General features: G+C 45.1%; 1 protein-coding gene across 10 annotated transcripts in view; it reads left to right on the forward strand.

Moving 5' to 3' along the window:
- ATXN7L1 (ataxin 7 like 1) overlaps nucleotides 1-26,037 on the forward strand; it is a 219,884-nt gene that overhangs the window by 174,910 nt on the left and 18,937 nt on the right. For all 10 annotated transcript variants that reach the window (XM_023537973.1, XM_011372511.2, XM_023537976.1 and 7 more), the window contains 4 exons: nucleotides 480-702; nucleotides 15,077-15,360; nucleotides 18,352-18,434; nucleotides 19,287-19,543. In XM_023537973.1, the coding sequence (XP_023393741.1) occupies nucleotides 480-702; nucleotides 15,077-15,360; nucleotides 18,352-18,434; nucleotides 19,287-19,543 (847 nt within the window). The remainder of the gene's footprint in view (nucleotides 1-479; nucleotides 703-15,076; nucleotides 15,361-18,351; nucleotides 18,435-19,286; nucleotides 19,544-26,037) is intronic.

Genomic DNA, 26,037 nt, shown 5'->3' on the forward strand with positions numbered 1-26,037 from the left:
GCCCTTGCCAGTCACTCTGATCTTAATGATCCTGCTGCGGGTCAGGTTCGAGAATTTCCTATTTATTCTCTTAAGAGTCCTGCCCGGCCCACTGCCCTGAAGAACCTTTGGCCTCTGGGTACCTGAGGATCACTTGGGCTATGTAGTTATCCCACTGTGTTCAGGTGACACCTGGTATCCCCTCTGCCAGTCCTGCGGAAGTCGTTTTGAAGAAGGATGGCCTGGTAAATACCTCCTGTGAAAACCTTGGTGTTAGTTTAGTATGCCATTTGATACTGAAATTCAAAATGTCATCATTGCTAGTTGGTGGAAGAGAAGCGGATGTCAAGACTAACCATAGCCAGAACCGGGTTTCAGGGATGCAGACGTTGCAAAATAAACCCTTTCTCTTTGCCTGTTGTATATGAGTATGCATGAGTGTTTGATAGACTCACTTGCAGCAGATGATGTGCTGAGTTCCATTCTTTCTTCCTCTGTAGAGAGAAGACACGGTTCAATGTGCAGACCTTCTCCCTCGCCAGCGTCTCCACCCTCCAATTCCAGGACAGCACTAGTACAGGTGAAAACAAAAGCCTGTCTCAGCGGCCATAACTCTGCCAGCAGCACCTCAAAGCCATTCAAAACGCCCAAAGACAATCTACTTACCTCCAGCAGCAAACAGCACACAGTCTTTTCTGCAAAAGGATCAAGGGACAAACCATGGTGAGTGTTGGGTGCTGGCAGCCAGCAGCTGTCTGTCCTCTCTGCTTGTCCCTGTCACCATGGGAAACGGTAGTTACCCTCTGTCTTTGTTCTTGGGCGTCGTGTCCAGGATTCGAGGGAACTGAAGAGGGAAGGGACAGAAAACCAAAATGATGGGGTGAGAAACCTAAACACTAGAGAGAACACAGGACCTTAAAGTGCCATATGCCTGACAGGAGAATTTTTCTGTTCCTGAGAACTGAGCCAAGCAGTGTCTAGGAAAAGAGTGACAGGGAAATATTCCTCAGTTATACGGTCACCTCTCAATTTTCCGCCCCAGTGAAAAGAAGCATTGGTGTAAATAATGAAAAGCACGGTCAGTCTGCCCAGCAGGGAGCAAAGCTGGGAGTGGGGGGAGGGGAAGTCCAGCAGCCCCGGGAGGCAGGCCCCTCACAGAGCCTTCCTGCCCTTAGCAGCTGGGTCTCTGCTCCATGAATAGCTTCCAGCAGAGGCAGATAATTGGAGCTGACCTCTGTAGGAAAAGAGGAAAAGAAATGTCCTCCCTTTGGTGGGATGAGGAAGAGCTAATTGCAGGTGACTGAAAAATCAGAGGCTTTTAATTCATTTTTTAAAAATCTCAGTCTTTACCAAAAAGTCAAAAAAGTTTACCTGTGGAATGGACAGATACGAAACCAAAATAAAAACAAAGACAAGAAGCAGAAGATGAGTACAGGCATACCTCAGACATATTGTGGGCTCGGTTCCAGACCACCGCAATAAAACGAGTTGTAATTGTTTTGCTGGTGGAGGGTGTTGTCTTCAATTTGTAAAAAACACATCTGTGAGGGTCAGTAAAGCAAAGCACAATAAAATGAGGCACGCCCGTATCTTCAAACACTCACTGACCCAACTTAGAACACTTAAGGACTGGCTTATTACAGAGCCTCTAGCTTTATCTTTCAGGCCTCATGAAGGCAGACAAGGGATAAATGTGGAGTCTGTCTGATTTATATATTTAAAGTGAAAAAGTGACCTGTTAATTAGTGATAGTTAATTACACTTAAGTTCATACCTAGGAAAGCTCTGGACTAAAATCATTCATCAATTTGTTTGTCACTGCACACTGGAAATTATGATGACTTTGTAAAGAGCTAATTATGCCAGATCAAGTAAAGAGCCTCGTGAAGGAGTGAGTAGAAGGGTTTAGCCACAGCTGTCAAGGAGGGGAGTTAACCGTCATGCAGGTGGGTCTTGTGGACAAGCTTTGTTCTCTCCTGATCCTTAGGATCTCAAGTCCATCCTGTAAGAGAAGGTACCTGGCTAGGAAAGACCCAGCTTGAGAGTGACAGTAGTGGCTCTGGGCCTCTGGGAGTGTGAGGCTCTGGGCATCTGGGAGTGTGAGTCTCTTTCTTATCAGTGATCTTGGAAAGCAACTGAAGGTTGTTTGTTGAGGCAGCATCAGGTATCCTGATGTAAGCACAAGCCCGAGAATCATTGCCTATGTACACATGTCAGCTGGGTGACTTTGGGCAAGTTGCTCAATCTTGATATGCTCATCTGTAAAATGGGGCTAATAATAGCTCTACCCCATGGGATTGTTGTGAGGATTAAGTTGTCAATGTAGACGGGGGCATTGAAGCCCTGGGTATAGATGGGGCCTCCAGGGAAGGTACGAGACTTGAGAAGAGCAGGAGCCAATGGCAGGGCCCTGGAAAATGGGTGACAAAGGGAAGAGGAACTGAGGAAGCAGAGACTACTAAGCCAAGATTCTTTTCACTGCATCCTGTCTCTTATTTCCTGACCCAAATCCTCACTGCCCATTCCACTGGCCACCTTTTTCTCAAAGCCCTTCTTTCATTCACTTCTTCTTTGCCAGCCACAATATACTGGCATCTTTTGTTACTTCCCTTGGCACTTCATTTTTATCTTACCTGTGATTCTGTGGTGCCATAGATTAGACCTCCTGTACTCCTTCTGCTCAATGGTCATTGCAGGGCCTCCTACACAGTAGGTCCTTACACGCAGCTAACAGAGTCCCCTCATCTGTAAATATTTGTTGAATTGAATGAAATGGATCTGACTGTTAAAAGGAGTTGTGAGATTTTCATTCCTAGAGACAGTTAACCTGACATGTTTAGACTGGCAGTATCCAATAGACATATAATGTGTACTACTCATATAATTTTAAATTTTCTGGTAGCCACGTTGAAAAACATGAAAAAAAAAAGCAAAATTGATTTTTAATAATGTATTTAACCTAAAGTACTCCAATATTATCATTCAACGTAGAATCAGAGACAGTTTATGTTCTTTTTTATTAAAATCTTGTGTGTGTTTTACAATTGCAGCACATCTCAATTTGGACACTAAATTTTCATCAGAAATACTTGTCCATATTTAGATTGCATTAAAAATTAGCGATTATAAAACAGATTTGCATACTCAAGTTGTTCCAAATACTTTCTAACTGAATCAAGTACCTATTTTTAAATTTTAATGAATTAAAATTGAGTGAAATTTAAAATTGAGTTCCTCAGCCACATTTGAAATGCTCAGTAGCTAAAACGTCTAGTGGCTGCTGTATCAGAGCACAGACCTGGACACCTAAGCCAAGTGACCGGGGTGGGGCCCTCGGGGTCTCTGATTCACAGGTGCGTTAAAAGTGGCTCCTCAGTCTCTTTAATGTCGTGTGCTCCTGAAAGGAGCTACTAAATTCCAAGGTGGAAGGAACTCCCCCTCCTTTCTTACGTCAGCCTGCGGCTTGGCGTTTGATGGGGACCTCGTCAGGCCATGCAGACTCTCCTGCTGAAGTTCTGTTTCCCTGATCCAGTCGAGCTCTGCATCGGCCCGAAAAGCCACGCCCACAGGTATGGGCCGTGGCCTTTAGCTCAGAGTTAACAGCAGGTCAGGGGCGCTCTTTCCCGAGTAGCTCAAATTCACATGTATAGCAATAAATACTGCTCCTAGGTCCAGATGGACCTCCCGGCATCTCACACAAGGTAAATGGTCTGTGGGCTTGTTGTTTTCTCCGTTCTGTGTCTGAGGAGGTTAAAAATAACTGCTTTAAAGGAAAGGGTAAACGGAGAGGGCATACCAGTGCTACTAGATTTGTCCCCTTCGGATCTGCCTGCAGCACTCCCCACTAGCCCAGCACCCAGGCTCTCCGCCCCTCTCCTGGTTCACTGTCCTGCCTGTAAAGGCAGAGAGGTGGGCAAGACAAGTCTGTCCCAGGTGGAAGTCAAGCGGGAATTATGACTCTATGGCTCCTTTGAGATAAGATGATGATTTCAGACCTTACTTATGAGTCCCTGCTCTGCCAAGGGACCAGCCCCTTGCATGGGGACTGAATCAGCCAGTCCGACTTTCATGTGCTGTGTCGCTTCAGCTCCCCGGGTCCAGTATGCTGAGCGCTAGGGGACTGCAAACCTGCTGATGTGGGCAGGAGCAGGGAGGAGGTTTTCCTCCCCTGCATGGCTTGTTGCCTTCTCTTTGGGCCTTATCAACCCACATGTGTGTGCTGAATGCTAAATATGCTCAGCTATTAAAAATGCAGGAGATGAGCCTGCCGCTCCAGAAGGAAAATGAGCCCAAGCAAGAGGAAAATCAGCAGGCACCCAGCCTCCCGTGTGTGCCGACAGTATGGTGGGGGAAGACCGTCTCCTCTGAACGCTTCCAGTGAGAGGCTTGTCCTCCTGGAGTGGTGGGGGCTCGGGCAGGAAAAGTGCTCTGGAAGCCTTCCCAGTGCTTTATGGAGAGGAAATGATAACTGAGCAGCCCTGGCCAAGCACCTTGGGAGAAATGAGGCTGGCTTATCGCTTCTTGCCTGGTGTTGGCATGAACTGGGGGCAAGAGCCCATATTGATGGCCCCAGAGGAGTCATCTCAGGGCTTTCACTGAGGCTGGGAAATACTAGAGACCCCAGGTGCTGTGGACCTTCCCGGTGACCTAGCCCCTCTGGCTACCCCAATTCTTCTATAAGATTCTTGCAGTGGCCTCTACCTAGTCCCCTCACCCCTTGCCCCACCCTCATTCCAGTCCACCCTCCGCACCCCACCCGAGTGCAGTGTGCCCCTACCCTGCTCAGAACTCCTCAGTGGTCCTCAGCTATTTGCCCACTGAGTAGAAGTTTAACCCCTTTAGAGGTAGAGATACATGATCTGGTATGTACCACTTGTCCAACTGCTGGTGCAAGTATTTTAACCCCTTCATTTCACATTCCAAGTGTCCTCATCTATTTGTACCTCCTTGAACATATCTCCATGTGTTGGCACATGCTGTTTCCCTTCCCAGGAGCAGCATCCCTCCCTATCCCTACATATGCATAAAGTCTCTACATGAGCATCACTTCCTCCATGAAGCCTTCCTGAAATGCTCCTTCCTCAAAGCTCCCATTAACACTCAAGATACCAATATGAAAGCTACTAGAGACCACAGCACCTGGGGTCTCTAGTATTTCCCAGCCTTGACCACATGAAAACCCTAATCAGAAGGGAACTGAGGAGTTGGTGTAGCATTCCACAGAAGCCCTTTTCTGGATTCCCACTTACAAATCCAGGCCCTCACACAAAAGATGAGGGGGGACATTCGAGGCCAGTTTTGCCCCTAGTAGTGTCAAGGGAGAAGGAGTAGGTCAAAGGGTGAAGGAGGAAAGGTGGGTGGGCAAAAGAAAGTAAGTGGAGGTTACTCTGACAAGGCACAGAGGGAAGTGGAAGGGGCAGGTGGGTGACAGGATGGCAGGCAGACAGGCCAGGATATTTGAACATCCCAGCGGGGATAATGTCCCTTCCAGGACAGGAAGGCATCAGGAACTTAAACATCTTAAGTACTGCATGCTCACTAGGTTTTCAGATGATCAAGGTAAGGACAATGGACAGCTCCTTGGGTATAAATTCAACTGACCTTGCCAAGTCACAGAAGTACTCAGAAATAGAGACTAGAGTCTAGGAACAGAAAATATAGGCTAAGACAGCTGGAGAAGGAGGAGAAATGGCATGGCAGAGAGAGAGAGAATCTGAGCCATGAAGATTAGTAACCATGGTCCTTCATATTTGCATAGCGCCTCATAACTTTTAGATGCTTTACAACCCTAATCCCTTTTGAGACTTGAGTCTTCTCAGTAATGTGATGAGGAAATGGAGGTCCCAACTGATGAAGTGACTGGCCAGTGCTGGAGCTGGGACTTGATCCCTGGTCTTCTCATTTCCATGCTATGATATAGAGCAAGCCCTTAGAACTGCCTGAAGTCAAACCCCATCTCTGCCCTTCACTTTGCTGAATGAATGCCATGGGGCAACCTTTCTAAGCCTCAGGTTCCTTGTCTATAGATTAGAAATGAGGATGAATCACCATCTTCCGTGTGAGTGCAGAGCCTACTGCGCATCGCACGGCAGTCTGCCCGGTCTGTCAGTGTTAAGGGAGGATGAAAGGAGTAAAGGTTGGGGGGCTGTCAGAAGCCCTCCGCCCTCACTTTTGTCATCACTCTGGCTCCTCTACCAGGAAGAAAGACAGCTCCAGGCTGGTCCTTAACTAAAGCATTTGTTCTGGTGGAGACCTGGTTTGGTTTTTATTGTTAAGTGACTGAAACTTCCCTGGGAACATTAATTCATTTACCAAACATTTAAAGCCCTTCCTAAGTGCCAAATAATGTATATGTCACTGGGACAACTTTGGAGCGATGTACACCCTTGGTCCAGGTTCCTGTCCTCAGGTAGCTCAAGTCCACATGGACATAGTCCACATGGACATAGAGCTAAAACCTGGCCGTTTGATGTGATAAGTGTGGCAGAAACACCTAGGAAGGAACAGCCAGCACTAGGAGAGAAGAGGACATCTCATAGAATCTGGGCAGATGGGGACATGTTCACCCCAAGAGGGGAGGAGGGCACTGGAGCAGAAGGACTCTACAGCCCACAGAAAGGCCCAGAGCCAGGGGGAGCTCTGGGTGTTCAAGAAGCGGCAAGCATCCCCAGAGGCTGGGGGAAAGTGTCCTGGCAGGAGCTGTGGGTGGACCAAGCTGTTGCACTCACTTCTCCAGGCAGTGGGAGGAGCCCGCATCATCATGGCAGAGTCAGGTGTGCACTGGTGGCTGAATGGAGGCATATTCAAGCACAGAGGGGCCAGGACAGAAAGACCGGTGGTGAGGATTTTCGTCAAGGTTCAGGCAAGCGATGATGACAGGCCTGAACTGGAAGGGCAGATAGGACTCTTTCAGCATGTGGACTTGAGTGACCGAATGTCAGAAAGGGCCAAGGTCTCTAACTGGATAGTGATGTTGTTAACATAGAGTTTTTTGAAAATACAAAATGTATTTAATTTGGGACAAAGAATATCCTGAGTTTGCTACATATCAATGTGAAGACGACAATTTTAAAGGTTAAAACAGTGTGTTTGACATTATGGGTGGAGGTGGTTTGGGTGCAGGGCTGTCTGCCCAGTCCTGGATTCCAGTACAGAGAAGGAACGAGCTGAATGACACCTGGGCCTCCCAGGCCACTTGAGAGGGAAGTTGCTCCCTAAGGTTGTTCCTCTGCAAAGGAAGCTGGGGCTCAGAGGCTGGGGTACTAACAGTAGCCAGGGATGCCGTACCATTTCCTTATCTCCAGAGTGTTCAGAGGAGTTTCCTGAAAGCAGAGGCTGAAGGCCTGAGCCCAGGTCCTGGCTCCCAGCCTTCTCTGGCAGGGGGATGGAGGATGTTCTGTGAGGAGCCCTCTTCTCACCCCCTAGGTCGTTGTTGGCTGTGCTGGCTCTGGAAGGTGAGGGACAGGCCCAGAGAGGGCAGCTTGCAGCTCCAGCATCGGGAACCAATGACCTCTGGTGGCTGCAGAGGGGAGTGCTTCTGTTTGCTGCTCCCACGCAGAGTCTGTCCTGAGCCAGTGCTGGAGGCCAGGGTGCTTGGGCTGCTCTGTCAATCTCAGTACCAGCGCTCTCTCCAGAATCCACTTGCTTCCTGATCTCTACTATCTCAAATCCTCTTTTTTTGATACCATTTATGCACTGCTGTGAATTTCACTGGGTATTCTTTTTAATTATGAAAACTTTAGTTCTCATATGTATAAGAAAAGGCACCAAGGAGGTGCAGCTGGTTTGGTCTAGGGCTGTCTTAACTGCCCTCCAGGCTGACTGCCCAAAGCCACCTCGCTGGAGACAAGCTGGTCCCAAGTGCAATCCAGAGACAGCCTTTCCAGCATCATTTACTCTACTGTGCCAGGACTGTTTTTCCCTCCTTATCTTCTTCTCTGGCTTGCTGATTTTTTCCAGTCTTGGGACAATATAATTTCCCAGGAATGTCAGGACACATAGTGCCCATTGATCTCTCAGCAGGGATGGAGACCACCTTCTAAGCTCCGTGGATTGGGAAGCCCCCATTAACAGAAGTCCCAGAGATTCTAACAGAGGCTGGTGCTGGGCCTCCTGCTCCCAGGAAATCTGCAGGAATCTGCAGGAAGTCCATACAGTTCTTCCCCTAGATGTCTTAGAACTAGTAAGGAACCCCGTGGCCTAACATACTTTAGGGTTGCAGGAGACAACATGTTTGTATGCAAGGAGGCTGGAGTTTCTGCTCACTCTTCTTCCAGAATGAGCTATCCATGCAGGAGCATGAACCACTAGCCCCGGCTTGGGCAGTACCTAGAAGACTAGGGTTTGAGAAGCAGATGGGATTGGGAAGTAGAGCTGAAGGCTGCTAGAAAGCGATCATGGAGTCTGGAAAGGCTTCCTACTTGGTTCTGTTTTTCTTCGTCACTGCACGCCCCCAGAAGTGGTCCTTCACTCCAGGTGAATACGGAAGGTCCCCTGCTCCCGCGCATCTGCTGCCTTGTCTACCCCTCCCCCATTGTGGGACCAGAAGGGCTAAGAGGATGAAAATTTCTGACGGATCATGATGATTTTCACCCCAGATGTATACCCCAGAAGCATCAGGGTCGGTGGCATGATCCACTCTCTGCTTTTTGTTCTAGCTCCAATTTATTGAGGGCCAACTATGTGCTTAGCACTGTGCTAAACACTTTATATGTATTATCTCATTTAATCACTTCAAATATCTATTGCAATCTTTATTTTACTGATAAGGAGACTGAGGCCCAGAGTTGTAAACTCCTGAGATAAGCTGGACAGGGAAGCCACATATGCCTGAGTGGGGTTTGCTCTGTACGAGGCTGTCCCACCAAGGAGGCAAGGAAGGACTGAAACTAGCCCCTATGCACTTGGCCAGCCACCCTTTTTCTAATTCCCGTAGAAGTCTCCATGGGCTCCCTGGGGCCCTGAATCAAGAAGTCAGATTCTTTACCATAATGCTTTCCAGCAATAGACAAGCCAAGATTTGGGTCTAGGTTTGTCTGATTTTCAAAGCCTGTCTTCCTAATTATTGTCCTAAACTATCTTGCAACATCCTCCACATTCGATGAATCTGCCAGAAAAGTGACATGGCACAGACCCTCAATTCAGCCCTGCTTATCCTCCCTGATTTTATTTCCTTGCTTCTGGCCACGTTTATAATTTATCAGCGTCAGCTTGCTTATTTCTCCCTGACTCCTAACAGGCTTAAGGGAAAGCCCCACATCATTCTTCTCAGCAGCTAATCACCTCTTCCCCCAATTGAGAGATGAGGTCTTGGCCCATTATCCAAGTCAATGATGAAGATGCTTTAACCTTCTTGGCCAGTGATGGGCCCCTGCACGCTCTGCTGGGTACCACTCTAGGCTGGCACAAGACCCTGCTATCCAATCTTTTGTCTCTGCTGCCAGAGCCATTCACCCACAATAGCAGTGTGGTCTGACCCACACTCTTCCATGAGGGTATGTTATGCGGGAGGGAATTCAAAGCTATGCGGAGGTCAAGAGAGGTTGTACATGGTGTTTCCTCTCCAACTACCAGGCCTGACACTCAGTCATAGAATAGTATTAGATTAAATCTGGCAGGTTTTCTTACTTACTGTGCTCTCTGGTCGATTACCCTGCTTTCCGTTTGTTTAAATTGTTTACAAATTGGCTTTCTGAAAGTTTTCCCAATGTTTTTACAGATTTAAAAAAATATGTCATTCCTCCCTACTCACTGTCTTTCCAAGTCTCTCTTGGTCCTTCTCACTCTCTGTCTCTGAGAGGAGACCACACTCTGCGGAATGTTATTCCTTTTCTAATAAACTTTCCTTTTGATTCTCTCTCTGTCTCTCTCTCTCTCTCTCTCTCTCTCTCTCTCTCTCTCTCTCTCTCTCAGCATTCAAGAATATCCCAAGTATTTCTTCAACTTAAAGAATTTAAATTTGATATAAATAATGTCATCATAGCCTCCAAAATGCATCCACAAGACCCAAATAGAATTTCTTCTCTGGGAGTCTTTCAAAATAAGCTAAATTTCTTTTTACTTGGGATGGCTTAAATGCTATTACTGCTTGGTAAGCCAGAGACCGAGTAAGATAGCCCTTTTAAGGATTTGCCAGCAAATGAGATCCTCAAACTTCTGCACATGGGCCTTTGTCAAAGGAATTGGTGGGAAGAAATCAGACAGCTGAGAACGCTCATCAGACACATAACCCACAGCACAAATACCATATGTCTTTAGGCTCCTGCCTGTCAAATCCATCTTTACCCTGCGCTGATAAGTGGAGCAGGGCTGGCAATGATTTCTACAGGCCTCAAGATTTTCTGAACCATTCTCTTAAGGCTTATCTGTTGATGATAAAAGAATAAATCATGATCGTCAGGAAAGCATAGCTGGCAGGAGAGCAGCTGGCCCCACGACAATTGGTGGCACTGTAAGATTCTTCACCTCTGCTCTTTTGCAGACATCATTGGGCAGGAAGGGGAATCTTCTTGGTACCAGGAGAACCATTTTTCTTATAACCTTGGTCCAGAAAGATAAATGCAGACAGGCCAAGCACACAGGAAGAAGACATGGGCAGCCAAAGCAGCACACAAAAAGCAAGGTAGATATCGCCTCCACGTAGCAAGGAGGATGAGGGAGGGCTGTTCTCTCTGGGCTGTGGGATCCCTTCCCAAGACCCGAGACAGAGGTACAGAGATAACAAGGAGATAACTACTCCCAGTGTATTAGACACAGCAGGGAAACAGGCTGCAGCCCAGGCTCCCTGAAAGAGTTCATCTCAAGCGAACAAAACAGGCATTATGAAAGCAGTAGGGGAAGAGTGAGGACTCGTCTTTCCCTTTCAAACACAGCTCCTCAAAGAAAGGACAATAGTGAGTTGATAAATGCAACTAATTGTGAGACTTCAGGAAGTGTGTAAGTGCATCCCTTAAGACTGAAAGGGAAGGAACTTGAGGGGCTTTGGCTGACCTCAAGGGTAACCACCAGGCTGTTTGTTGCTTAAGCAAACAGAATAATGTATTGCTTAGTAAGTCATCTAGGTGTTGCCAACTATCCACCCCTCTCAGCATCTAACCACACATGAAGTTTTTGAATTACTGTGATTAGACACAGAAAAAAGGGGAGATGCCTGAACTGTGAAAGCAGGGGTCAGGATCTTTTGGCTTCTCTCCAAATGGAAAAATATTAAATCTGTTATTCAGGGTCCATTGCCATCTAGCAGGGGCCCTTACCTGCCCAGGGCTGGGGCACTGTACTGGCTGGGAAAGGTGATGGCAGAAGAACTGGGGGGAGTGAGAAAAGGGACAATGGGAGAAAGCAGAAGACAATTCTGAGATAATGGCTTCCGGACAGCCACACTCGCTCACTTCCTGGAGTATAGAAACACATAGGGATATGTATGTAGATGTATCAGGGCTCTCAATGGCTTCTCAAGGCAGCCAGAGCACTTTGCTGAAAAGGTTGAATTTCTGGTATTGGTTTTCCACGTCGAGTGGCACCATCTTGCAATCATTTCCTCCTTTGTTCATCAATTTAGGTTCTTGGGACTGTTGCCGATAGTAGTGAAGAAAAGAGGCTGAATACTCAAATAGACCAATGGCTAACATTTATAATGGGGAATAAGGATGGCAAGGTCAGATGGGAATGATTTCCACTTCTCTCTCTTTCATCTCCTCTGGGGATGTGTTTGACCCTTCCCACTATCGTCGAGCTGCCTGTTTCCCTTTCTTCTCTTAACTCCCAGCAAAAGTATCTTCTCAGCTCAGGCCAGAGGCAGGTTACCCTAGAGGGGAAGCCTGAAACCTTTAGGGGAGAGAAGAGACACCAAAGGAAAAATTATCAGAGGCAGCCCCCAGGCTCTCCTCCTTTACTCTATCAATAGCCCTTCTCCATTAGACACCATTATAGTCCCACTCACAACAACTCAATCTTTCTTCTTCCACTGCCAAGATGTGACCCACTTACTTGGCATCAGGGGTGTTTACTTAGTGGCTCTGATCCCCACTGACTCACCTGGTCTGTGGAACCCTTTGGAACATTCTTAATCAGATTTTTCCCCCTGACACCTCCCTTTGCAACCCAGTAAAACTCAGTTCTAGAGGACTGCACAGCAGTCTTTCCTTCTTGTTTCTGATGGGCTTCAATTCCACATCCTGCCAGGAGTACTAGGATTGAAGTCCAGCTGGAGTTCCAGAAGCATTGGCAATAGAGGGTATGAGTGGGCCACACTCATTATGTAGTGGAGAAAATTCCAAATTAGATCAGTCACAGACATTAGCTGGCCTCGCTCAAGCTGAGTTCCTAAACATGATTGGGAAGAAGCATCACCATAGAGACGAGTCAACTGTCACTGCTCCAAATGGCCAGACCTAATGCACCTGTGCCCGCACAGCTTCCTCGGACATCGACTTTAGGGGAGAAACGCAGACTGTACTATGAGCATTTGAGAACCATTAGGCTCAGTTTTTAAATATATTTCAGTTTGTATAATTGATCTGGATTATTCTATCCCAACATCGTATCTTTGTCTGCCAAGCTTATGTGTACTCAACATGTGCCCAGAGCATTTCTCAGAGAAACTGGAGGCCTTCTCTTTCCTCACACCAGCTCACGCTACCAGAACTGCATCTGGAACTTGAAGGTCTTAACTTCCTTTCCTGAACTTTCCGGGCTTCACAAAGAGGTGTATGAGAGAAGGCCATCAAATGCTAGAGAGTCTTCTCATCTGGTTAATGGTCCACATATTCACATCAAGTTAAACTTTTTTTCTAAAGAAATAAAAGTCAACAGATCAGAACAAAGGTGACAAATCAACAAGAGCTTTTTAAGCAGAATCATATATTTTTAAAGTCAAGAATTATATTGAAGTATAATTTAAGTTATATGAGTTTTTTAATTTGTGGGGATGTTTTTTAGTTTGTACATTTAAAAAATTTTTAATTGTGGTAAAATACACATAAAATTTACTATCTTAACCATTTTTTATGTGCGGTTCAGTAGTGTTAAGTACATTTACATTGTTGTACATCCAATCTCCAGAACTCTTCTCATCTTGCAAAACTGAAATTCTATACCCATTAAACAACAGCTCCTCATTCCCCTCTGCCCCCAGTCCCTGGCAACCACCATTTTACTTTCTGCCTCTATGAACTTGATCCTCATATAAATGGAATCATACAGTATTCATCTTTTTGTGATTGGCTTATTTCACTTAGCATAATGTCTTCAACATTCATCATGCGTTGGAATTTCCTTCCTTTTAAAGGCTTCCTTCCTTTTAATATTCCATTGTATGGAATATTATTTTGTCTATTCTCCATCAATGGACATTTGGATTGCTTCCACCTTTTGACTGTTATGAATAATACTGCTATGAACATGGGTGTGCAAATATCTTTTCAAAACCCCGATTTCTATAATTTGTGTCCTTTAAAATGGAGTGAGGGAATGATCCTAGAAGTAGTCCATGTTCCATGGTTTTACACTTTTTACCATTTGGAAAAAAATCAGGAATGCAGCACTAATTTCCTAGGTAATGTCTTTATCACTTTTTAGCATGCTGACTTTTCAAGGGCTTCTTGTGCTGTTCTTCAGCAACATGTGAGTGCTTTGAGAATTGCCATTAAATAGAAAGTAGCAGCAGTTCAGTTATATCTCAGTAATAGGGACCCTCTCTCTGATCAAGGGCAGAATCGTCAGTGACTTGGCATATTGCTAAAAACCACTGTTCCGGTTTCGCCTCCCATGGGACTTGAAGCCCTACACCACCCTTCCTCAGGCCAGGAAAGCACGTGGTCCTAGGGTGAAGTCGGAGAAGCCCGGCAACAATCTGCTCTACTACTGAGTGCCTTCTCACTGGCAAAGACCTATAAATAACGTCTGTGATTCTGTTTCAAAGTCGGAAAAGGGGCAGGGTCTGAGGGGTTGCTGAAATGATTTCATGAACAAATGGATCAAAGGAATGATCTATGAATGAATCTTAAAGAAGGGAGCCAGCCAGCCAGCCACGTGGACAAATAAGATCCCTCTTCGCCAAAACCAGCCTCTCTTTCATGCCCTACATTGTCTGCAGGCGTGTATAAGCCATATTCTAGATCATTTGGCATTCAAATTGCTACATCGGTTCAGAGATGATTAGGGGGCTGAAGTGTTAGTGTTCGGCCCTCCTGCAAAGAGGAAGGGAAATCTAGTTCAGGAATCAAAGCAAAGCTTATTCATCTCATTTTTTAAAACCAGAGACGGAGTTCTTTACAGCCCCCCAGACACAGGGTCCTCCAGCATTAAATGCACAGAAATCAAATGCATATCCATTACAGGAGAAATAGCAGGGAAGTGGGGCTAAGGTGACAGATTCTGAAGAGCAAACATACACCTTTGTGCTCTGTCTTCTTAAAATTCATTCTCTCACCTGCCAGCCTTGAGAATTGCCTATTTACATAACTAGCTGCCTAAAATGGAATATTAGATAATGTTACATGGCGGCTCACTCAATTTGAGCCCATCCCCAGGATATGAGAGTGATCCAGGAGTCCTCCGACAGCATGCAGCGTGGCACGCTGGCCTGCAGCCATGCCTCCCCGTGGCATGAGCCTGTCAGCACTCCTGAGCTAAGCAGATGTCAGGCCCAATCGCCGGGTGGGAGACCAGCTGAGCAGCAGGGGGAAGGGGTGTGATTCAGCAAGTGGCACGGTGGCACACCATCTTCAGAGCACAAACAGCATCTCTTCCTGAGCTTCACAGCAGGCACCCTGTTCTTCCCAAGGTGCTGTCTCCGAGACAGCCGACATATAAGAACTGTGAAGGGGGAGCTGCAGGATCTATGGAGACAACGGGTACGGGAGGTAATCAGTCAGCTCCGATGCCATCCCTGGCACTGCGCCAGCCTCGCACCCCCTGTTGGTCCTTTGCAAGGCACAAATCTCACTCCCATCAAAACTGGAATCATGCTGCTAGCTTATAGGAGGAGTATAAATAAGTGATAAGGAAGTGTTCTGATAATGATAAGAGAGTATAGCTTCTCAGCAAACCAGATGCATCAAAGAAAACAATTGTGCATGTTTGTTCATTTATTTTTCAGTGTTCCGGTTCCTGTAGTCAGTTTAGAGAAAATTCCTAACCTAGTGAAGGCAGATGGTGCCAATGTCAAAATGAACTCTACAACCACTGCTGCGGTCACCGCCTGTTCCACCTCGTCCTCGGCTGTCTCCACCCCACCCTTGATTAAGCCGGTCTTGATGTCCAAGTCAGTGCCACCTTCCCCAGAGAAGATCTTAAATGGCAAAGGAATTTTGTCCTCCACACTAGACAAGAAACACCAAAACGGCACCAAAAACAACAACAAGCCTTACAGGAGACTTTCAGGTATGTGTCTGTCTTTTGAGTCTGGCTCATGATTAGACTGAAATTGAGTCACATCCATAACCAAGGAGTGATGTGTTCTTATAATTCAGCAGGTCTGTTTCGTCTTAAGGGGGACGTGGAGTTTACCTGCAAACAGGGCCCCACTTGAAAATGCCAGTGAGAGCCTGTTCTCATTCCCGGGCCAGACGAGGCTTGGTGCTCAGCAGGCGTTACCCCTAGTGACCCAGGAGGCAGGATGCTCTGCACCAGCCACAGCAGAGTCCACAGGTCCCACGGTCGTGTCGCCATGTTGTCAGGCTGAACTGCCCCTGGGTTTTATAGACACCTCCCTACCACAAAGTCAGACAACCCACAGCGACATCTCATAGTAGCTCAGGGCCGGCTTGGGACAGTCCCCTCGGTGACTGCCCCACAGAAAAGCATGACCTCTCTCCTTTGGCTTGATTGCTTTCCAGGCTGATTATGTGGTCTATGTCTACAACTGCCTTTCCCACATAACCGGTTGGGATTTCTATTTGGGAATGCTCAGGCTAGCACAGCAGATGAGATATTGGGGAGTATCCCTTAGATGTACCCCCTTGATTATCTGAACAGGCTCGTGGGGTACCCGAAAGGTGTACATGGCCAGCCTTTGAGGAGATGATTGCCTTTAGGGGCCCCCACGTGGGTGACATTTGCCTTGAATTTGTTGTAAAACTAAATCTAGCAGTTCTGCTTTTTCCAAAAGACCAAAATATGCTTCACAATTAATTCACACACTGTGGACATTTATCTAATGTTGACCAGAAAAAAAGAAAATATTGCGAGAAAGAAAATATTGTGAGAAAGTAACTATGTCTTCTGGTGTGAGCATGCTTATTAAGTACCCCAAAATTGTGGGTCATTTTTATTTTCTACTTCATATTTTTTTGTATTTCAGTTTTTCTATCTTATATCTGTAACTTTTTTAAAAAGTTATTCTAAAAATACCTCAGGCCCGAAGCATTGAAATGACACTGGTATTATACCTTGAAAATCTCTCCATGTACTGCTCACCCATTATCAAGGAAGGTAGAGCCCACTGCTCTCTTTGAGCATCGTGGGGCCTCCCTGTGCAGATAGGGGCCCCCGCCTCCTCCTGGCTCTCCCCCTGCTGGGAACATTCAGTTTCACTCTACAGAGGTGGGGGGCAGCATCCCTGGAAAAACCAGTGGGCCTGGCTGGGCACAGCGCCCATAGGCCGTGGTTCCTTGTCATGGTACAAACATGACCATGGCTTTCAGGCTGCTCCCCAATCTGAAGTCGTTTGGGGATTTTTTGCTATTTGTTGGTTTTGCATTTTGTTGATTGTTTCGTCTCATTGGGTCTTTCGCTTGTTTCTGTCTCACTTTCACATTTGGCAGCCAGCTCTTACTCTAGCCAAACAACCTGCTCAGTTCCCGGCCAGCATGAGGTCGGGTGTGGATCTGGGCACGGGTATGACTGACAGGCCCAAGGGAAGGGCAGCCTGGGGCCTGGCACCCAGGCACTCCTCAGTGGGCTGACAGGCTCATAGGAAATGGGCATCTCCAGGTCTAGCCATTTTCTATTCTTAAAAGTGAAGCTTTTAAAAAAAAAAGAAGAAGAAGAAGAAGAGTAGGAAGAAGAAGGAAGAAAACAAAAGGGGCAGGAGGCATTTTGATAGCCAACCAGGGAATCTGTCATGGAAATAAGAATGGTTTTGTTGCATACTTATCGTTACCACCATCTCAACCACCCCATGATCCCCAAATCTTCCTTCAAAAATAGAACACATTAATTTATTATGCTCAGAGTTTACCCCACCAATTTCAGACACATTTTCAGGCTAGGTAACCTCTTTTTTATTTGCAGCTATTCAAGACTCTTAAGGACACCACCAAATTTATACTTACCCCTCACCCACCCACCAACATTCTCCCTGAATGCCCAGAAGAGCTGTGTCATTCCTGCTCTGCAGGAGGCAGGTGTTTGCTGGGTGCCTTTCAGAAACAGCACAGGCCATCTGAGGGGTGGAACTTTAAAGCCTAAAGGGTCCTTAAGAGATTTGCTTCACAGCCCCTCATTTTCTGAGGGAGGAGAACATTTTTGTAATCCAGGGGGGACGAAGGATCCAAAATGGGCCTAAAGAAAACAAGTTCCTTACAAGTAAACTCAACAGTCCAGTGGGAAGGCACACACTGGGGAAAGCCTGGCCTCTCTGCAGCCATCTCAAGGGTTTAGCTTGCCCTGGCTCATTCTCACTTGGAGTAACAGGCCCTGTACTGGGGCAGAGCGGGCCAAAGCGGTGAGACTAGCAGGCTCCGCCCTCTGCACCTTCAAGTTTAGACCCACGTAAGGCACATACTCAGACTTATCCCTGCCCCTGCCTATGACACTACCAAAACGTTCTTGAATCAGGTAAACAAATTTTCTGGTCAACTAAGCTGTCTGGAAAGCCTTGTGCTGAGCACTTTGCAAAGCAGGAGAGAAGCAGGTCACACTGACATGTCAAGGAATAGTCTCCTACTTAAATGGCTAAAATGAACAGGAAGGCAGGATGGGGGTGGGGGAGGGTGTATACTCTTGAAGCCACCCAAGAAAAAGTGACCCTTGGGCCTCAGGTGGCTCTCCCTGGTCCGCAGCCAACTATGCCCAAAGGGCCAAGTATCTGAAAAACCATTTCAAGTGAAATAAAGCGTGAGAGCAGCATGGTGCTTCCCTCCCAGTGCGCACCGCGCCCCACCCCACTCCCCGCGCCCTGCGCTACATTCCGCATCCTTACCGAAGCTGGACTTTGGAACTCTGGTTCAGAGGGTGCACAATTTTCCCCTGAGTGGTTCTCGAAGCATTTTAGCAGTTGGTTGGAAAAAGAAAAAGAGAAAAAAAAAAAACAGATTGCCTGACAATGTCTCACTTGTTGGTGCAAATGTGCGTTTTTTTTAATGTAGTCTTAATGCCAAATCCTATTTAGTCTCCTTTTTTCTTATATTTTTTGTTTGTTTCTTAAACCAGAGAGAGAATTTGACCCAAATAAACACTGTGGAGTATTGGATCCCGAGACAAAGAAACCTTGCACAAGATCCCTCACCTGCAAGGTATTTCTCTTTCCATAAAAAATACTTCCTGCTCTCGCTGGGGCCTTTGTCAAAATGTTTGCATGCCACTCTCTGCACACGGCAGGGTGTGGAACCTCGACATGACCCCCAGCTGTTCTTTGTAAGGGAAATGCTTTCTTCTCTTCCATGGTAGCAGAGTGCCTGCCTCAAGCTGGCTGGCTTTTTAAGAAGAAAAAAAAAAAAAAGGCTTCCCCTGTTACTTGTGAGGCCAGACAGTAAATTGTATTTATAGGCACTCACAGGCGGTTCTAAACCCTGCTACGTTTTAATGTATGCAGGAGCGGCGGCGGCGGCAGCAGCGCCCTGAACGGCAGCCCTGGACGGGAGGACGGTCTGCCGCGCCCCTGATCCAGCCACGCCGGGGTAGCCAGGCGGACAGCTGACCCAAGGCTGCCGCCACTGGGTAGCCCCCAGCCACATATTTCATACTGAACTGCTAGTGCTTCTTGGGATCGAGGCGGTGGCCCTCTCTGCTTGGTGGCTCCGTGTGTCTGGGCCAAAGTGAACCTACCACCTGCACCTGGATTAACTCTAGCACTCCTTCACGGTGGCCTTTCCTCAGAGAGGTTTTCCTGGGTTCTGCACTGAAGCTCATCATCTTATGCCCTTTTTGGAGGCAGCTTTGGCTTCTTAACGCCAAGAGAGTAGGGCACGGTTGCATTTGTGTGGTCTCTGCTCTTCCCAGCCACAGGACAGGAGCCGTTGCCTTGAAGTTCACTTTTCAAGCACCTCTAAATTCTCATGAATTGCTGTTTCTGAGATGGAGGGCCTGGGGAAGCAGGTTTATGTGCTGATCAAAGAGGCTGTGCTTTTCATCTCTCTTCTCCTTAGACACATTCGCTGAGCCATCGAAGGGCAGTCCCGGGTAGGAAAAAGCAATTTGACCTCCTCCTGGCGGAACACAAAGCCAAGTCCCGGGAAAAAGAAGTTAAAGATAAAGAGCATCTCCTGACTTCGGCAAGGGAAGTACTTCCGAACCAGTCAGGGTCGGTGCAGGACTCTCTGCCAGGATCTTCAGGGAGCTCTGGGCTGGAACCTAAAGTCGCATCCCCTGCAAAATCCAGGCCACCTAACTCAGTGCTTCCTAGGTAAGTCCCACCGTGGCGATAGAAGCCCAGAGTCCTTGGTCGAGGGACTCTGCCTTGCTGGGTCATGAGTGGTCTGATCACGTGTTAAATGGAAGTGGTAATAGTCCTGCCTCATAAGGCAGTTGCGCGGTTTAAACGAGATAATGGGCATTAAGGGGTTCATCCCAGTGCCTGCCGGATAGTATTCAATGGATTTGACTGCCGTCATCATTATTGTCACTATTGCCGTCATTGTTGTCGTCATCATCCTTCATAGCAAACCTATATCAGAACAAGAGTAAGCTAGAAAGAAATACCTGGAAGGATGACACATCAGCCACCGGGGCGACTTCCTGGCTGCCTGAGTTTTTAGATTAGTTGAAGATTCCTGGAGCAAAGAGTGAGGAATACCTGGGCAGATAGGGTAATCAGCTCACTTAAGAGCCCATTTGTCACAACAGTTTGAATTTTTTCTACAACTCTTCTTCGATGACCTAAGTGAAGGGAAAATTAGCATAACAGAGGCTTATATTTTCCTGCACACCCAGAAAGCTGAGCCCACCTGTCTGAGGTTTTATTTGGTTGTTCTGGACAGAAGGAAAGAACAGAAAAGAAAATTAAACTCATTTGAATTAAGAGTAATTTTAAATTCACGCATGTCTGTTTTGATGGGCAGTGGAGTGCCATATTGAGCAGCAGACTAATTTCTCGGTGACAGGACAGGAAACCCTTCATTCAAAAATATTTATTGAGTGCTTTCTTCGTAAGCAAGGTACTATGTTAGCTACTCGCAGGCAGGGGTACAGAGATGAATGAAACTAGAGCCTTGTTTTTAAGAGTTTAGAAGATGAGATAAGACTCCAATATCCATAATGTCGTGAAAAGGAAACATTAATAATACAATATGAGAAGTACAGATTGTAGTATTAGCTGATGATTTTTAATGCATACAGTGTGAATCTCAAAGGGTCTAGTCAGCAAGTAGGCATTAAGTTATGAAAGAAAGGGAAAGAGTTGATTTTTGAAGAAAAAGCAAGTATTTAATGACAGTTGCTACTGATCTACCAGGTTCTCAGCCTCATACCTTTCAGTTTGGTACAAGCCTGACCCGGTTCGACAGCCAGAGTCCCTCCGTAGCAATGGCCGACCTCAGCTTTAGGCATTCAGGAGGACGCAGTCAGATGGAATCGCAGCCCACACACATTTCCATTATCATAATCATTGTCGTGTTGTTGTCATCCATTTACATGCCACTTTCCTTGCCCCCTCGTTTTGCAAGGTCATTTTCTAATTACTTCTCACTGGAATGTCGGTTGCTGGTGAGGGCTAGTACCCTTGCTTTAGAGTTAGGAAGACGGTTCTATTCCAAAGTTCTGGGAAAGGCTTTGATATTATATACAGTGGCTTTCAAACTTTTTGTTGTAGAACTTTTTCATCCCCACAAAACCTAACAGGGTACCCAATATAAAAGCAGACCTACCTGTACCCAGAGCCCATGTCTCTTAGGTCCTCTGAGAGATCATCTTGTATGCCCCCAAGGACTCCAGGGGACCCAGTTTGAAAACTCTCTTTTATTATACATTTCTTTCAATTTTGACTGATGAAGGAACTTCTCGCCCAAGCTGGTAGTACCTAACTTCACAGAAGCTAGGGGCAGCCTTTAAAAAATAAAACAGGCAGTGGAGGCTTAATAGCTTCTTCTTTCTGTTCCTTTTTGGTTTAATTTTCAGGGGAATGTCTATGGATAGAGAAATACCAGGTGTTCGTGTTCTCTTACAGAAGCTGAAGAAAGAGTGAGGTTAATCAGCCAAAGGGATGTCTCGGAAAAAAGGGAGAGGCAAAGGAGAGCGTTACAAGTGTTGGTAACAATAATTTTTGGGGATGCTTTTCAAAGTAAATATGGGCACTGGAAAACTCAGGGGTAGACTGTGGTCCAGTGTTAGTGGGGAATAACATCCTCTTTCATTTGTTTTAGATTAAGATGAGCCCCATGCAGTCAGAGATTGATCAGTGTTTCATGTTGTAATCACATAAAACTTTAAAAAAATATTTTACTCATATTAATGATACACATAATAGATATTTCAATTATACTAATTATCTATAATTGGCAAAAAATTATCACACATGAATAGAATTATTGTAATCCCTTCCCAATTGTGAAATTCCTTTTGTTGGAAATGCTAACGTGTGAGAATTTATTTCTTATGTATTATTTTGGTAATCTTGAAAAATATTTCACTTTTATATTCTCAAATTGCAACCCATTTTTGTTAGGGGTTTCTAAAAAGGAACTCAGGTCTAGAACTGGAAAAGTTAAAGATAGATAAAACAGGAGTCAGAACAGGATTAGAAGTGTGTATCTCAACTTCATGCTTACTAACTAGGTGAGCTTAGTCATGTTTCTTAGTCTCTCTAGCCTCGACTTGCTCATCTGTAAAATGGAGCTAAGAAGAATTAAGTGAGATAAAGTACCAAGCTCATAATAAACACTGAATTATGGTGGCTGTTAGTAAATGGTAGTGGTATCCAATGGGAAAGCAATGTGAGTAAATACAGTCTTTGGTGGCACCGGATTTCCACCTGTCCTTTTGGCCTCTGTCCCCCAACTTGGGGTCTCTTGAATAACATACCCATATGCTCTGTTTCCTCGCCCCCAACTCTAAGGGAGAAAATTACTCGACACAAAGAGCCCAAGGGCTATGAATGACCAGTTCGGCCACACCCATCAGGAACTCTATTGACAACAGGGAAGGAGGGCAGAAGATTGAACTGGGCTCTGACAAGCCAGGCTCTGGCCCCTGGGAGGGACAGAGAACGGTCAGCTGTAGAAGCCAGTGCTGACAAAATCTGGACACATCCCCCTCTGTCTTGAGGATGCTCACACATCTATTCTTAAAATGGCAAAATCCATTGACTTTTAGACAGACAAGGGCAGCAGGGAGAGAGACAGAAGGTCTTAGGTACCTGAAAAGGAGCGGATGAGTCTGGAGCGAAAACAACTTCAGTTATAAGTAATTAGGATACTGTTATTACCAAACCATAAGCCATTTCTTTCCCTGACTTATGTTTGTCCCTGTGCTTTTTCTACATTCATTTCCCAATATGGGGAGCTTTGAAGTCAAGCACAGTGCAGTCTCATTTCAATCTCTTATTAGCTTTGCAACCAATTTCCTCATCTGAGAAATGTAGATAATATGTAGAGAAATGTAGTTAAATGCACCTAAGGCAGTGGGTAACTTGGATTAGAAAATATACATGACATGCCTAGCACACAGTAAGGACTCAATTAAGATCAATTGCCTTACACTCTCTTCCTCAAAGCACTCAGACAGACTGATGTTCACACTTCCTCAAAGTGGTAGGGGTGGGAACTTTCTCCAAGTTTCCCTGAGTGGAACTGAACAGGGACCATCATCGCATACGTTGTCTTTAGGTCAAACTGGCAAGTAGAGAGAGGAAGGATGTTGTAGTGCTGAGGGAGGAGAGGTGGGTGGAAGCTTAAACTTGAGTGACTTTGTCAACACTTTCGAATGACTAGTTACCCCATTCTCTGTCACTCCTCACCAGGCCTTGTCTTTTCTGAGACACAGGCTGGTACCAACAAACTCCTTCCCTCCAGGTTGCACCTTGGAGTGCAGTGATCAGAGCTGGAAAGTCCTGAAACCATCTACCACACCATCATCTCCAGAAGGATGCATACATCCTGAGTGAAACAATCTCACAAAAGAAAAGATTCAGAGCTCCTTCTCCTTGGTGTGCATGTGTACATATCTGCACACCACCATTCATTCATGTTTCTGCCTTTGCTCTCAGATCCAATTCTGCTCTAGAGTACAGTTTCCATGCTCATCTCTATTCTCCAGGATTCTCCTCCCTTCATCTCCTCTTTTCTATCTGGCAACTGGAACTTATTATTGAGTGTTTCACCCATGTTTTTTCTTCTTAATTAAACTTTATTTTTTAACCAAAGTAATATAGGCAAATAGTTCCAAAAGACTTAGAACGAAAACTGGTAGTCCCTGCTATCCTGGAACTCTCTTTAGCCTCTCTGTCTTAGAGCACCTGTTTCTTGGATCCCATTGCCTTCCTTTCTCTGGGTTTGTTCCTTTGTTTTGATGGAATATCTCCTCCACTAGCTTCCTGTGGAAAGATGCATGGGAGGTCAATTTTTAGAATCCTTACACACTTGAAAATGTTTTTATTCTACCCTCACACTTAATTGATAGTCTGAGTATATAACTAGATTGAAAATCATTTTCCTACAGAATTTGGAGACATTTTTTCACTGACTTTTATTATCAGAGGTTTTTATTGATAAGCTTAATGTCGTTCTGATTCCAGTTTCTTTGCCATGACCAGTTTTTATCTCAGAAGACTGGGATTCCGAAATTTCACAGGGATTACTCTTGACGTAGGTCTTTTTTTTTTTTTTTTTTTTATTATTATTGCACTAGGCATGCAGTAGATCCTTTCAATCTGGAAGCACCTGTTTCTAGAATATTTTCCTCTGTTACATCTTGGATAATTTTCTTTCTACTATTGTCATTATTCTCGTTCTTGACCAACTATTAGTGGGATGTTGGACCTTTTGCTCTAAACTTTTCATTCTCTTACCTCTTTTCTCCTGTTGTCTCTCTTAATTTCTTATTTTATTTTCTAAGAGATTTTCTTTACCTTCAAAACTGTATATTAAATAATCAATTTATGATTTGCTTTTTTAATTTTCAGGATTTTTAAAATCTGATTTCTTCTTATAATATCCTATGAGATATTCTATGAGAGACTATCATTTTGCAAAGGTAATTCCATGCTAACATCTTTGAAGAAAGGGGTTTGGTTTTGTTTGTTTGTTTGTTTTAGTTTTTCCTCTTTCCTTCATTGTCTTCATTTCCTCCAGGTTTATTTTCTACATGTGTTTGATATTTGGTTGGTCAGTCTCATGTTGGAGATGTTCCAGGAATGTTTACTGATCCCTAACTATTCATATTTAGAAGAGAGGCTTTAACAGGCTGGTTGGAAGGACTACTTACCATATGTAGGACTATCAACCAAAAGGTCATCAGGTCACCAATCAGCCTTTTGTTGGTGGAGTCCCAAAGGCAAGATCTGGAAACCCTTTCTCTGGGCTTATTCATTTTCTCAAGGAAGAATCTTGCCTGGTGATGTGCCTGGTAATAATAGGCATTCTGGAAGTGCCGACTAAGGACCTGACCAGGGATAGCCCACAGTTGCCCACAGTTACCCTGTTTCCAGCCCTGTGCCTCACTCCTGATCTCTGCTGAACCTGGTGGCCCTATGTCTAGAGTCTCTCCAGTTCAGTTTCTCTAGAGAGTAAGCTTTGTTTTCTTGGAAAGCTAATTAGCGGGGGAGGGTATCCTGGCAGATGGTGAGTCACCTGGCTGTATGAAGTAGCAGTAATGACCTGTAAGTCCAGCTACCACATACTAAGACTTTCAACTCTCCCTCTATGTTTAGTCCTCACCTCACCCATGACTTTTGCAGCTCTAGGTAACTCCAGGTGCCCTGCCTCTCAGAGGTTTTAGGTAGGTCAGTTCCTTTCCCATCAGTTAACACGCCTTTCTCCAGCCACATTCTGTCTTCTAAAAATATGTTAAAATCTCATGTTCACACTTACATCGGTTGGGATTCTTTAGGTGCAAGTAGCAGAAAACCTAGTCTTACTAAACACTTAAATAATTACAAAATCCCTTAACACATGTGACAAGAAGTCCAGAGGTAAAAGTCCCCAGAGATCAGGAATTGGCTCTGTCTCTCTGCTCATCTTTCGTTCCACACTTTTCTCTTCAGTCTTTTGACTCCATCTTCAAAGTCTGTAGCAAGAAGGTTGCAGCTCTTTCAGGTACATGCGGATAAAACAAGGTCCAGTGACGATGGAGACCACATTTTCCTCATGTCTCTTTTTAAAGATGAAAAAAATCTTCGCAAAAATATCCCCTCCTCAAAAAAAAAAAAAACATTTTCTTTTGTTTCTTATGCCCTTTCCCAAACCAATCATGAGCAAGATGAATGAGATTCCGTTACTGATTTGGGGATTAAATGGAGGCTGGGAAGTCATCACCTAACTATCAACATATTTCTGCTGATCTTTTTATTCTTTCGGACTAATGCCTTTTTATTCCTTTACTGTGACTTTAGTAGGATTTTGGGAGGGAGAGGAAATAAGTGTGTTTGATCCATTTGCCCCATTATTAACAGGACGCTCTTCAGCCACATTTTTATATATACCTGTACTACTAGCTCACTTTATTTTCTTTTTCTTTTGTTTTTTTTTAATTCTTCTTATTAAATATTTCTCATGTACAGAAAAGAAAAAAATATAATGAACATCCTTATACCTAATTTTAAGAATTGTAATATTAAGGTTTTGCAATTATATTTATTCCGTCTATTTTTTTTTTGGTGTTATATTTTGAAGTAAATTGCAGATATCATGGCATTTTAACTTTAATGACTTCCAAATGCATCCTTAAAAAATAAAGATATTTTCCTAT

Source organism: Pteropus vampyrus, unplaced genomic scaffold (genome assembly GCF_000151845.1).
Source record: "Pteropus vampyrus isolate Shadow unplaced genomic scaffold, Pvam_2.0 Scaffold208, whole genome shotgun sequence".
Lineage (NCBI taxonomy): Eukaryota > Metazoa > Chordata > Mammalia > Chiroptera > Pteropodidae > Pteropus > Pteropus vampyrus.